The sequence below is a fragment of the Eschrichtius robustus genome, chromosome 2, assembly GCF_028021215.1.
Source record: "Eschrichtius robustus isolate mEscRob2 chromosome 2, mEscRob2.pri, whole genome shotgun sequence".
Classification (NCBI taxonomy): domain Eukaryota; kingdom Metazoa; phylum Chordata; class Mammalia; order Artiodactyla; family Eschrichtiidae; genus Eschrichtius; species Eschrichtius robustus.
This window is the reverse complement of record NC_090825.1, coordinates 48,919,690-48,934,069: the sequence shown is the minus strand read 5'-3', so window position 1 is coordinate 48,934,069 and position 14,380 is coordinate 48,919,690. Positions and strand designations below refer to the sequence as shown.

Here is a 14,380-nt window from a genome sequence, read left to right as displayed (position 1 = left end):
GTAAATCATCTGGAATTAACATATCCATTTGGGGCCTCACAGTGGTTGGGCCAAGAGGTAATCCTAAATTCTACACACTAGCTCTTCAAAATTATTGACTGTAAGGGAACACTGGATAGCCCTTTTTTTTTGGCCGCACCGTGTGGCTTGCAGAATCTCAGCTCCCTGACCAGGTACTGAACCCGCGCCCTCCACAGTGAAAGCGCAGAGTCCTAACCACCGGACTGCCAGGGAATTCCCAGGATAGCCCATTTTAGAAGAGTCAAATGAACCACTAAACAGTAGCTACTTACTACTATTCATAAATGCTTCAAGGAAACCATTCCTTTTTTAAAAAAATAATTAATTAATTAGTTATGTTTGGCTACGTTGGGTCTTCGTTGCTGTGTGCGGGCTTTCTCTAGTTGCGGCGAGCGGGGGCTACTCTTCGTTGCAGTGCCCGGGCTTCTCATTGTGGTGGCTTCTCTTGTTGCAGAGCATGGGCTCTAGGTGCATGGGCTTCAGTAATTGCAGCAAACAGGCTCAGTAGTTGTGGCTTGTGGGCTCTAGAGCGCAGGCTCAGTAGTTGTGGCGCATACCTCATTCTAACAAGGAATTCACAAGTCTACTGCTGGATTCCAAAACAATTCAATTGTGCTGCACACACAACCGTTCTATAAATGTACCAATTTAGTTCTGACACATCAGGTATAAATTTGAGTTTGAAAGCCTCACCTGAGTTTTATGGGTGTCCATATTGTTCTAACACTTTTCTTAAATTACAAGTGTCCTTTTTTGATTTAATCTAAATACCTAGCCTCTGAAGAGATTCCCATAATATGGACTTGACTAAAACTGTAACAGTTTCAATGTATACCCTATTCTGAAGTTATAAACAGTTCTCTTATGTTTTTGAGACCTTCATCCAAGTGCTTGAATGGCAAGAGCTGAGGAATGTTAATGTTTGTTTACAGATAAATGAAGATTTCTTCAACATCAGAGAAGGAATACAGGTTAACAGGACAAAGGATTTATACACTGTGGGGCGGGGGGCAACCTGACTGTACAGTCTCCATAAAGATGTTCAAAATTATCTTCACTTCCTCATAGATATCACCCTCCAGAATATTTCCTTTTTTTTAAAAAAAATAAATTTATTTTAATTTTTGGCTGCATTGGGTGTTCGTTGCTGCATGCGTGGGTGAGCAGGGGCCACTCTTTGTTGCAGTGCGTGGGCTTCTCATTGCAGTGGCTTCTCTTGTAGCGGAGCACGGGCTCTATTTGCGCAGGCTCAGTAGTTGTGGCTCACGGGCTCTAGAGCGCAGGCTCAGTAGTTGTGGCGCATGGGCTTAGTTGCTCCACGGCATGTGGGATCTTCCCAGACCAGGGCTCAAACCCGTGTCCCCTGCATTGGCAGGCGTTTTCTTAACCACTGTGCCACCAGGGAAGTCCGCAGAATATTTTCTTGTTTATAAAAAGGGAGAGGGGAGGATTGTATGGTAAAAGGTTTTTTTAAATAGGTTTAACACACAATGGGATAAATACCCAAGGAGTTACTGCTATAGGAAGGGATATAACACCCCTCAGTCATCTGCCACTGACAGCTCAGTCACTACAGTAACTCTCCTGAAATACTCCTCCTTTTCTGCAAAGACTGACTCTTCCTCAATTGTTCTGATACCCTTTAGAAGAGTTTTTCCTACTGCTGTCAAACAAACTGGGCTACCATGAAGAAAGGGGTAGTGGAGGGCAGAAGTTCAACTCCTCTATAAACGGACAACTGACAAAAGCAAATGAAGTGGGAGAACAGAGAAATAAACTAGATCTTTCCATCACAGCTGCAAAGAAAGTTTGTTTGTAGCGATCATTCATTCCATTCAAAATTTACTGTGTCATATGCCCTACAAATACACATATACTTACACATAAACAAGTATTATTTTTAGATTAGTGTGATACTCAAAGAATTACAAAAGTTGGTAGTTAATTTTTCTAGAGAAACATTTGATTAAAGATTCTGTCTTACTTTACCTGGAAGACTGCCCTGTGATCTTCTACAACTTGTTCTTCCATTTCTACCATTTGCGAGACAGCTTCATGGAAAGTAAACAACTGTGGAGAAACCTCTTCTTCCTTAAAATAAAAATAGTTTAAAAATTATGACATAAGTTTATATTTTAAATGTTATAATAAAAAAGTAGTTTTTCTATGTCATCTATAAAAATGCAACTTAGAAACTGAGGATGCTTGAATGTTAAAGACTACTAAAACAAAACATAAGGCAAAGCCACAATTTCTTTTTATGGGTCAAAAATATTTAACATAACACTCAGTAAGACAAACTTAAACACATCAGTAAGAGAGAGTTTTCACTTATCCCAAGCTTTACTGCAGAATTACTGTAAAAAAACAATCTCTTTTGGAGTGCAACTTTTCAAAAATACATTTATCACAGGCTAGAAATATACTGAAATATTTCCTCAGTGTTGTTTACTTTCCCTAACAATTTAATTCATATATATGTCTTAAGTTTCTTTTCACTAGAAGAGAGACGTAAACATAATATCTTTCATGACTGTGACTATCAAATTGGTATTCTGAAGGATTCAACTCTTACTAAATTTTAATTTCTGAATTGCATTCTACAATTTACTTACTGGTTTTTACAGAAATTTTAATGGACAATTCACAACTTTATCAACAAAAACTCACATATGTATATGCAACAAATATTTTGGTCCTACATCAAGTCAAACTTCTCTGGCCTTGCTTTCTTTTTTGAGCTTCCTTCCCAACTCTAACATCTAATGATTTATTTCCTCAAAATGTGGCTGTAGTGATTGAGAAGTACCCTTAAAATTGTTTTATAAAATGTCAGTAGGAAAAGCAACATTTTTCAAATAAAATACACAATTCTAAATATATGTGTGTGTTTTTGTTAAATTAAATATTATAAATAGACTTTAACTTATTTGACTCATTCATCAGTAAGCTGCCATCCCTAAAAGTTTATATAATCAAGTTGGCTAAAGAATTTTTTATTTTCTCTTTGGGAAAAGAGCCATCTGCTTTTTTTTTTTTTTTTAATTTATTTATTTATTTTTGGCTGTGTTGGGTCTTCGTTTCTGTGCAAGGGCTTTCTCTAGTTGCGGCAAGTGGGGGCCCCTCTTCATCGCGGTGCGCGGGCCTCTCATTATTGCGGCCTCTCTTGTTGCGGAGCACAGGCTCCAGATGCGCAGGCTCAGTAGTTGTGGCTCACGGGCCCAGTTGCTCCGTGGCATGTGGGATCTTCCCGGACCAGGGCTCGAACCCGTGTCCCCTGCATCGGCAGGCAGATTCTCAACCACTGCGCCACCAGGGAAGCCCGAGCCATCTGCTTTTAATCAGGACATGCAGGCATGATTCTCTCATATTCTCTGTCCTTCTGGTAAACACACAGTCAACCACCTTTACTCATTTTATCTGCCCACTTCCCTGCCAAGCCGAGAATGTCCTGTCTTTTCTCTGCTTCAAGATATTATGCAAACTCCTATCACTTCCATGCAGCCCACTCAGAATACTTTTTGTCTGTACAACTACTTATGGAATTCTAATGCACTTGATTATCCTCTAATTTGTCTACCTGTATTACTTTTATCTCCAGGGCATGTCCTGGACACTATCCCATTTTAATCTACCTTGTTAAAATTTAATATAGCAATAAGAATATGTACACATGCACCAATACTTAACTAAAGGCTAATGCTGAACCATCTCAAGACAGTTCCTTGGGGAAGGCAAAGTTGAAAGAAATCCACACTCTCTCATATATAAGGAAGGTTGCAAGAACCCATGATGTCATGCTTAAAGCCTCTGGATTAGTTCTGGTCACCTAGCCAACCTCTCCAAATTAAGGTCCTGCAAAGACCCAATAGATGCAAGAATAAAATGTGAGAGATCTGCTGCTATAGGGAGCGCCTATCTTGTTCTGGTTTTCCATATCTTTGGAGGCACCGTATCTAGGAGCAATTCAGGGTTTGCTTTAAGGATTTTTTTTTTTTTTTTTTTTTTTGCTTTAAGGATTTAAAAAGCAACTGCAGTCTCTTTCAAACGTTTTGGGGACAGGGGATAGACTAACGCCAGGATTTCATTTTTAGTTCTTTATCCTCTATGGTTCAAAGTTCAGAACTCTTACTGTAAACCAGGTTTCTTAACTTAGGCACTACAGACAATTTTGGGGGGAGGAGGAAGGCTGTCCCTGTGCATTGTATGATGTTTAGCATCATCCCTGGCCTCAGCCCACTGGATGTTAGCAACACCATCCCAGCTGTGACGACCAAAAATGTCTCCATACATTTTTCCCTGGAGAGGGGCCAAGTCACTCCTGGTTGAGAACTGCTGCATTGAGTCCTACTTTGTAGAGTATTTTGAAACATGATAACAAAAAGTAGGATATCCGTTTGTTTACTCTAGAATATTTTGGACTTTAAAATACCTGCTGGAAAGTATAAAAACATTAAGTTATACTGTTTCCAAAGAATATCTTATTGCAGCAAGCAATCAATTTAGCTGACCTAAGATTTCACTCTGGTATAAGAAAGACCCAGATTTCAATCCTGCTGGGCTTCAGCACTTACTACTTGTATGATCTTAGTCAAGTTAAGAACAGGGATAATTATAGTACCTACCACACTGAATTGTAAGGACTATACCAGATCATAAGATGCCTAGCAAATATATGTCATGAAGTAAGCAACTAATAAATGCTACCTTTTATCATTATAAGAAAATGCCACTACAGGATTCTTAGTGGGAAAAGAATGATACAAAACTATATAGATTATACATTTAAAAAATGAAGTTAAATAACTATGTGAAAATGTGTTTGTGCTTTTTTGTTCTTTCTTTATACCTCATTGTCCTTATGCAGTGGGCACATATTATTATTTTTAAGCAACAGGGGAATCAAAATTTTAAATTTATGAAATTTCACCAAACATTGAAAAATACAGAAAGCAACCAGATTTAACAAATGTCAGATTTTTTCCATTTTTGATACAGTTCATGAATCCTTTTAATACATGTGCATGTGTCCATAATCTTGTTTCTAAGCTTTCTATATGTGATATATTGTATGTACAATTCTTAAACTTGTTTTTTCCCTGTATTACTTTAAAAATCCCCAAATTTTAACATCAGTATAAAATCTGGAAAAAAGAATAGTTAGATCAGGGGTCAGTGAACTTTAGTACATATTTTGGGATTGTGAGCCATACAATCTTTGTCACCTCTGGTCTTAATGAGCAGGGCCATGTTTCAACAAAACTTTATTTGTAAAAACAGATGGCAGGCCCATAGGCTGTAGTTTGCTGATCCCTGATTTAGATGATAGTTTTCACTTATTCTGCTATGGATGAAATGACTAAGATTAGATAATTACAACTATATTATGTCACTTACATTTTGTTCACAAAGAAGTTTTAGATCATCCCTCTGAGGGGAACTCCCCACACCCCACTGTGCCTCTAAATCATCAATCTGATTTGGTGGATGGTGCATTATTGGACGGACATCACCAGCGGCAGTTGGATCCACAGTCAATTCTTTCACCCTATAAACACATAAGAGGTATCTATAATTAATAAAGACTCATGCAGAGGAACAAGAAATATCAACCTATTTAATATAAAAGCAATTCAATAAACATATTAATATTGATGATGTCAGCTTTCCAGATCAAATCTAACTGAAATCTGTGGAAATACTAAAGGTATGTTTAGCTGTGAAGCTTTAGGAATTTACTTAGGTATTTAACTTTACAATTACTTCAAACATAACTACTGTGCATAACAAATTGAGAAATCAACAAAGTATGCAGATTCAGTATTTCAAAATAAATAAGAGACACTTGTTGCAACTAAATTGCTGAACAGAAAAATTCTAGCAATGGCACTTAGATCAATAAATGAATCACAGTCAAAAATCAGTTTTTTTTGTTTTTGTTTTTGTTTTTGGCCGCACCGTGCGTCACACGGGATCTCAGTTCCCTGACCAGGGATCGAACCTGCGCACACCCTGCAGTGCTGCAGTGGAAGCGTGGAGTCTTAACCACTGGACCGCCAGGGAAGTCCCCCAAAATCAAAGAATTTAATACACTTTGCAGATTTGGTAGTTAGAAGGCTCAATTAAAATAGCTACATGTGAAATATTTCTTATCTATAAAGATTATAAGCTGTAAAGTTCTACCATTAAAAAAAGTTTACCCCTTAAACTTCAATTTACATATTTGGGAGAGGGTACACTTTTTAAGTCAAGAGGAGCCTTGTGATTTCCTTGCAGACAGAAAGAATGTAAACTTTTCATTTTAAATAAGACAGTTTATCCTTCAATGGTAAATATGCAAAGATGACATCATCCTTAAAAATATGAGGGGAAAAGGAAGCCTGAATTCTAAATCAACATTTTAAAGCAAATTAATAAAGTACATAAAAATGAAGATCATGCAGTATAACCACCACCTGCCAAACAAAATGAAAATGAAAAATAAAGTGGCTCAGGACAAAAGAAGTATATGCTATGAAAGTAAATGCTATAAAACATTTATACATAGCACAATCCAAAAGAAACTATATTAAAATAAACATCTTATGTATAGAATGAAGTAGACCTGGTAATTGAAGGAGAAAAGTCGTCATACTCATAAGAAGGAGAGAGATCAGGGCGACTGCCACTACCCTGTGAGAAGGGAATGTCTGATGGACTAATTCCAAACTCCTTTACTCTGCAGCACCAAAACAGCAACAAATTAAAAGAAAATGCTCTTGTAAAGACAGCAATGCACATTTCAAGTTTGCATTTAGTACTCAGTTTAATTTGTTTAGAAAAGGATCAACGTTGTTATGACAATGTATTTACACAATCTTAAAAATAATCAATGTGAAGAGGTTTTTGAACCCCTCTGTTCTATTGACTCCCTACTCCATAGTCCTTCCTTTTCTCATGATCTTTCTAGAAGTTTAACGAGTCCATCACCTAAATTTGAAATGCCCTGTATTTAGCTACATGACCACTCATGTCTAATTTCCTTGTGTAGTCAATACCATGAATATTTTATTAGCATTAATGAGTCCTCAACACGCTTGCAGTCTTTTCAAACAGGACACAAGAGAATTAAGTCCTAATGGCATACACCGCTTATAATGAATTAACTTCTTTCCTATGCACCTAGAATGGTATTAGCTATAAAGCAATCCTTGAACAAACTGAGAAAACAGTCACTCAGATAATTTTCTGTGTTTGGTGATTCAGGTGACGAACCATGGTGAAAAAAATCCTTTAGCAATGGAATTTAAATTGCTTTTGCTAATGTCTCTAACAGTTATATTTAACTAAATCATGGCTTTTATGACCCAATTTTTGTGACTCCCTATGTCCTCTTTAGGCCAATCCCATTTCATAACAGTAGGCAATATTTATTAATTACTTCCTATATATCAGATATTATGATTAATATTTTTTAGACATTATATTATTTAATCATTACGACAATATTGTGATATTATTATCACCACTTTACAGATGAGAAATAGGTTCAGAGCAATAAAGTATCTTACCCAAGTTCATTCAATGAGAATGTGGCATAACTGAGGTTCAAACCTAGCTGTGAGTACAAACCTTATGTTTAAACACTTCAGTATACTAACCATATTCTCTGTTTTTCTCATTACTTCTCTTAGGTTAAACTAAATGATATTACTATTGTTATACATCAGAAATAGTCATATAGATCAAACTAATAATTTCTTTTACTTAGAATCTTTCTTTGACCTATTGGTAATATCTACTCTCAAAGGTTCAATACCAGATTCCTTTGCCTTTATCCTTTTGGAAAGCTTATTTACACACGTGCTGACAAACCTAAATTTCTAATACTGACTTAATAACTCTTTTTACTCCCAACCCCATTACTTACTCTTTCAGAATCTCCTAATTTAGATACCTATTAGCCCCTAAGCACACATTTTTCCTCTATTCAAAGCTCTCTTGCCCAACCTAAACTATTCTATATGCAGGAATTATATTCCTCAAATGAGCTATCAAATGAGGTTGAAAATCTTTATTCCTAGAGATATGGAAATAAAAGACAGAATTATTTGTCCTAGATGGTTAGTAATGGTTGCAAATGAATCACATTATATGATAATAAATTAAAATATTTTACTTGGACCTAAATGAACTAGAGGAATAACCAGATACAGCATTTTCACATTAGGGGGATTCCTTTGCAGCCAGAAGTCTGAAGACATGGAGGGTTTTAATTCTACAACACGGCAATCATTTTACTACACTAAGCTGTTCCTCATCTCTCCCATGAACAATTCTGAAACAAGAAGCATTTTAAATTAATGAAAAAAACCCCAAAATACCAAAAATGTTCACTACAAAGAATGATTAAAAGTACTATAAAGGTTCATAGCTAGAATCTTATAATTCAAAGTTTAAAGGGTATTAAATTTAAAAATAAAGTTCAATTATTTTTAAAAGATATTATTTTTAATATCTTTACGAAAGGTCAATAATTTTATACTTTCCAACAGTTTTTATTGATGATTTTTAAAAATCTCTTTAGTTGAAGCAAAAGCAAAATACAAAAGAACAAAGCGTATGATCTCATTTATGTGAAGTTCAAATATAGCTACCTATATTGTTCAGGGATACATTCATAGGTAGTAAAACTATTTTTAAAAACAGAGAAAGAAAATTGAGAAATTTATTCCACAAAAGTCAGGACAATGGCTACCTCGGGGTAGAAATTAATGGATTTAGGCATGCTATTCAGGATTCGTGATCAGAAAGGGACACATGGGGAATTTTCTGGGGGACTGGAAATGTTTTATTTCCTGGTCTGATGACAGGAATTTTCACTTTGTAAATATTCATTAAATTATTCACTTGTGTTTTGGGTACTTTTCTGTATGCATATGTATTTCATACTTTAATGAAAGATTAAAAATAAAATTTCCGTAGTGATTAAAACAAAAAAATAGTACAAATACTCATGTTTAGCAAAATTAAGAGATTCTCCACACTAGAAATGGAATACAAAGAGGAATTTTATCTCTAGGTTAAAATCACAAATGCAGTATGTGATAATACAAATTTAAAACTATATATATAGTCATTCAAAACAAGAGCAATGGGAACAAATCTCTGGAACAAATATAAACAGGCCTATTACAATCCAAAATTCCAAGGGCATTTTGTGACTATAAGGAATAAATTGCTTTAATAGTGTGTAACGCTTTTTGTCCTCTCATTCGTAATAATGCAGTGGTCTATTAAAGTTTGTAACACTATTGCCATAAATAATAAAATGTAACCCATACAGAACACCAGAAAGAACTGTGCTATCACTACTTAAACCCTAGCTTCCCCATGTATAATATTTAAGATTATCAGAAATAATTTTCAGCATATGCAAAACAATTTAAGAAATACGGACTGGCTCCTGATACTCACTTACTTTTGAGTCTTAATATAATAATAAGAATTTACATGATTTAAATATAGTAAAATATTATGAAATATAACTTGGTTAATGGAAAAATATAATCATGTTCTATGATTATAAGACCTATTCTACTAAAAATATGTCTTCCCAAATTACACAACACATTTCCAATTATTTTTAGAATATGACAAAATGATTCTAGACATCATTTCAATGAATAACATGCAAATTTTTTTTGAAAATGTAAAGAACAGTGCAGTAAGATTTACCCTATCAGATATTAAATCAAACCATATATTGTTCTATTCCCTTCAAACTTCAAAATAAATAACCATTTTTCATACCTATTTGCATATCTTAATGTATTGAGAGTATTTTCACAGGATGCCATGCCTGGAGAGATTGTGGCAATCTATGGGGGAAAAATGCAAAGGTAAAGAAAATGTTATAAATGATGACAATACTGACATATGGCTCAGTCAGGCCTAATTTTAATATGGCCATCTAAAAAAAGAGTTATTAATGATACCTTAGCTCCAAGATAATTCACTATCTCACACCCATAATCAAAGAATAATTATAAACTCCAGTTAAAATATAAACAACTCTGACGGCACCACAAAATGATCAAATATCAGGCAGAAAATGGAGGTCAACACCTAGAAGAAGGGAGTAACATTGAGTGACTGTCCGCCCCTACTTTTGATAACTTTTTTTGCCTAAGGGCAAACTCTGCTGCTGTCACACAGGACAACTAAAACTTCAATAGAAATCTGGAGTTTCAGTGGTTAAACTAAAGGATGGAGTTTGGAGGTAGGCACCAGAGCAGCTGGGAAGTGAAGTTTGTCCCAGAAAAGAAATAACCACAGAGGAAGAAACTCATATTCTACATATATATTTATACTACCCAAATCTCTGGCTGACCCCTGAACTAAGAGTACACACAAGGTTGACTGCAAGAAACATAGCTAAGTCTAAAAGAGCTAAACAGAGATTTCAAGGTCAGTTGATGCCCACAGCTGGGGAGACAAGAGTTTGGAGTTCAGCTAAGTTAACTTCCAGCTAAAACAACAACAACAATAACAAAATCAATAATCTTTAGAAGAACATAACAGAATCCAGAGTGTCCATAAAATATTCATTCATAATGAAAATTATATAATCCAAAATTCTAGATATATGAAGAAATAGAAAAGTGTGACCAATATGCAAGGAAAACAGAAATCAATGAAAACCAATCTCAAGAAGACTCAGATGTTGGAATTAGTAGAATGCATTATAACTACAACATAATCCTATCAGACTGGCAGGGACCACATTTTCAAGTATCACTGTATCTCTCACAATAGACTTTAAATGACTGTCATTAATGTTTTTTTTAATTTTTCCAAATATACTACATAATTATTCATTTAAGATTAAAACAAAACAAACAAACAAACAAACTTACCATGCAGGTACGAGAGTTTTCACCTATGAATGAATCTCTTAACACCTGAGTGAGTTTACTTGCTCGGAAAGGAGTATGAGGTTTATTTCTACCTAAGGCTCTGATGCACTCCTGAAAATTAAGAAAGCAAATTTCACAGATTTTACTTCTTATAAAGAGTAATCTTAATGAACATATTTAAAACATCTCTTACCATAACCCTAACATTTAAGATCTAATCAGCTCTGAAAATTCTATTAAGAGGTTTACAGCATAGTAGAAATGTTCCTATAAATCCTAATTCAAGAAAATGAAATTTGGAAAACAAAAAAAACCCAATCCAAAAGACTACTTTATTAATTCCAAAAGATTCTTCTGGAGACTATGATTAGTGTTTAGAAGTAACAGGCAGTAGGATAACTGTAAAAAGTTAAACTTTTAAAGTGGTACTACGAAAGAAAAAAACAGAATGCTTTCTTTGCTTTGCTAATCAAGGAAGATATATAATAGTGGCCTAACTTTTTGAAAGCCATTCCACATTTTTCTGAGAAACTTTCTTAGCTCAGTTTTGTGGTTTCTTGCCCTCCTTCAAGAAAAAAGACTGATTAATGATTAAGGCCCTCTGGAATCTCCCTAAGCAGCGTAGGAATTGGCCTGCTAACTAACAGATCTTTATCTACCTTAAAAAGAATAAATAATGTGTGCAAAGAAAATTTCTGGGTACAATATAAATCTATAACTGCAAACATAAGCAACTAAATTTTGATAACCTCTCTTACTTATTAGAAAAAACAAATACTATAATTTTGTAACTGAGTAAACAAAAATGAAGTCAAAAGTAAAAGACTTTTCACAATTAAATGCACTTTATTTACCTTGAGTGCTAAAAGGCTTTTATTAATTTCAGCACCTTCAAGCCTAGTTTGCCTGTCTGCACTGGAAGTATCAGCTCCTCTTTCATTTCCAGCCAAATCGATGAGAGAAAATTTGCCATGTAGTTTTCCTTTCCTTCTAAGAATAATCTGAAACACTGCATGGCTCCGAGATGAATGTGCATTTGCAGATGTTTGACCGGATGTTCTACAGTGTAATTAAGAACATTCTGATATGTAAAAAGTTCAATTTATATGTGCAAACCACAATATTTTCATTAAAAAAAGAAAGAAAAAACTATTCAGTTTTTATTATTTAAATACAAAAGAGACATTCTGAATTAACAACACAAACATAACCAGATTACTACAATTTAATCTGGCATACTTCAAAAGTTTTTATGAATAATGATTTTTATGTCCAAAATGCGTTGAATAACATCCTTGCTTTGCTTTTGTTATATGCAAAGTATATAAAACTGATCATGAAACTGTTCCGCTTTCTTAATTAAAATGAGAGCTACCTGCAACTGTTGCCTATGTCAATGAGTTTCAGTACATCTTCAACACATTTGACCTCCCGTTCCTGTAATCCCACCACTTGAACCTGCTGTTTTCCATCTTCGAGCACTCTTAATTTTGTTTTCCTGTTTAGCAAGTCAAAAACCTAAAAAAAAAATAGAAAGAAAGCTAGCTTTAAAAATAAAAAAAGAATAGTTCTATAAAAATGAGTCATTCAGAGTCTGAAAATTATTTCAGAGAATTCTAGTAATAATGTTATTAGAATAATAATGATCGATACTGAAGTTAAAGAGTTTCAAAGGGAATTTTTAAAAATCTCATACACAGAACTTTAACAAAATATTCCAAATACATATAACAATTATGTGGTGGCAATGACTGCCCAACAGTGTGAATGTTGCTGAACTTCTACACTTAAAAATGGTTAGAATGGTAAATTTTATGTTATGCATTTTTTAACCATAATTTAAAGAACTAAAAAACAAAATTTTTTTTTAAGTTTCCACTTACCTTACCACTATAAATTTCAAAAAAGGTTGCATACACTTGAAGTTCTAACTTCTTATAGTTTGGCTTCTTTAGCATTAAAAAAACATCTCGAGCTGTCAATAATTTCATATGGAGAAAATTTATTAAGATGCAACAAATATTGTTTTTAAAAAGCAATTCAAATCAACTAATGTTTACCTAGAATGACAGTATCAATAATAAAAATGAAGATTAAAGTGGATATTAATTTTCCAAAAAAAAAAGTAGTAATAGTTTTTCTACATTTAAAGTTTAAAGGCCACTCTCCTTCATATCCAAGAAGAGAATGCTACTACTTATCTTTATAAATAGCATAAAATTATAGGCAGTCATAATAAGGTTACTTTCATAATCATACCAAATGGAAGCTTTTCACAAAGCAGTTATTCAACAACAAACACTAAGCTCCAACAATGTGCCAGATTACAACACAAACATAATCAAGATTTTTGCCCCCAAAGCACAGTTCTTTTCAAAACAGTCCACTAATCTAAAACTGACACAATATATAGTAAGTATAGCATTAGTTACCCTTAAAATTCTGGACAATACTCCCAAATCTTATTTCCAAGCCACCTGAATAATATTCAAGAAGAATATTATATATGATATGCAAAAAGGGGAGTTACCTGCTAATGCATAAATTCCTTTAGAACAGTCTTGGTTCTTTCCTGAAAAGTCACCTCCCATTGTCTATATGTTAAAAAGAAAATAGAATTTAGGTCTTAGAACTAAGATATAAGGAAAATAAACTGGCTTCATACCAGGATGTAACTGTAATGAATTACTTACATGAGTCTTTCCACTTCCAGTCTGCCCATAAGCAAAGCATGTAGCCATTCCCCTTTCAAATATAGTTTCCACTAGTGGTCTAGCTGTAAACCTTAAAAATAAAATGCACCAGTCAGAACATACAGTTAATATTTAAATTAAACAAATAAGCAATAAAACTAATATCAAGTGTTATTATAAGCAAATCTTACAACAAGATTTTTAACAAATCAGTGGGATCAACTGCGAGGCCACAACTGACCCCACTGATTTAAAATTTTAAATATCCATGTCCTAGAATTGCTTAAAGCTCTTTAAAGCATATTTTCAAGCAATAATTCCGAAATAGACAATGGCCACAATAATAATGGACAGGGAAAAAAAACCTGATAGTAACTGAGCTAAAGACATAATATATAGAAGACAGTAGGAAAGTTTTAAAAAATAACAGCAAAATATGGTAATAGCAGCCAGACAAGTAGGACAGATCTGAAAACTAAAACCAAAACTAAAAACCCCAACCCAACCCAAAAAAAGTATCAAAGATTTCAACAGAAACAGAATCAAGAGTGGTAATCTCAATACAGAAAAGCTAGAGGGGAAAAAAAGTACAAAAACATTATCTAAACAAGTATAAAAGTGGTAAAATTTCCTTGAATGTGAGTAAGTAAATATAAGTTATGCTTATAAGACAATGAATTCTGAGTTGATAGTCTTGATTCAGGAAAAGGATGCCCAAATATTATGTATTGGTATAATCATTGCTGGAGTTAAAATAAAAAGGTAGGG

The 14,380-nt window shown here is 34.1% G+C and overlaps 1 protein-coding gene across 6 annotated transcripts in view; it reads right to left on the bottom strand.

Annotated features, from left to right (window-relative positions):
• Window positions 1-14,380, bottom strand: part of KIF2A (kinesin family member 2A) — a 65,532-nt gene that overhangs the window by 3,758 nt on the left and 47,394 nt on the right. For 5 of the 6 annotated variants that reach the window (XM_068535383.1, XM_068535384.1, XM_068535385.1 and 2 more), the window contains 9 exons: window positions 13,613-13,703; window positions 13,450-13,513; window positions 12,803-12,894; window positions 12,295-12,437; window positions 11,774-11,978; window positions 10,920-11,030; window positions 9,814-9,881; window positions 5,419-5,569; window positions 2,011-2,112 (listed from right to left, as the gene is read on the bottom strand). In XM_068535383.1, coding sequence (XP_068391484.1) covers window positions 2,011-2,112; window positions 5,419-5,569; window positions 9,814-9,881; window positions 10,920-11,030; window positions 11,774-11,978; window positions 12,295-12,437; window positions 12,803-12,894; window positions 13,450-13,513; window positions 13,613-13,703 — 1,027 coding nt within the window. Of the gene's footprint in view, window positions 1-2,010; window positions 2,113-5,418; window positions 5,570-6,625; window positions 6,740-9,813; window positions 9,882-10,919; window positions 11,031-11,773; window positions 11,979-12,294; window positions 12,438-12,802; window positions 12,895-13,449; window positions 13,514-13,612; window positions 13,704-14,380 lie in introns of all 6 variants that reach the window. The other variant, XM_068535388.1, reaches the window with a different exon arrangement.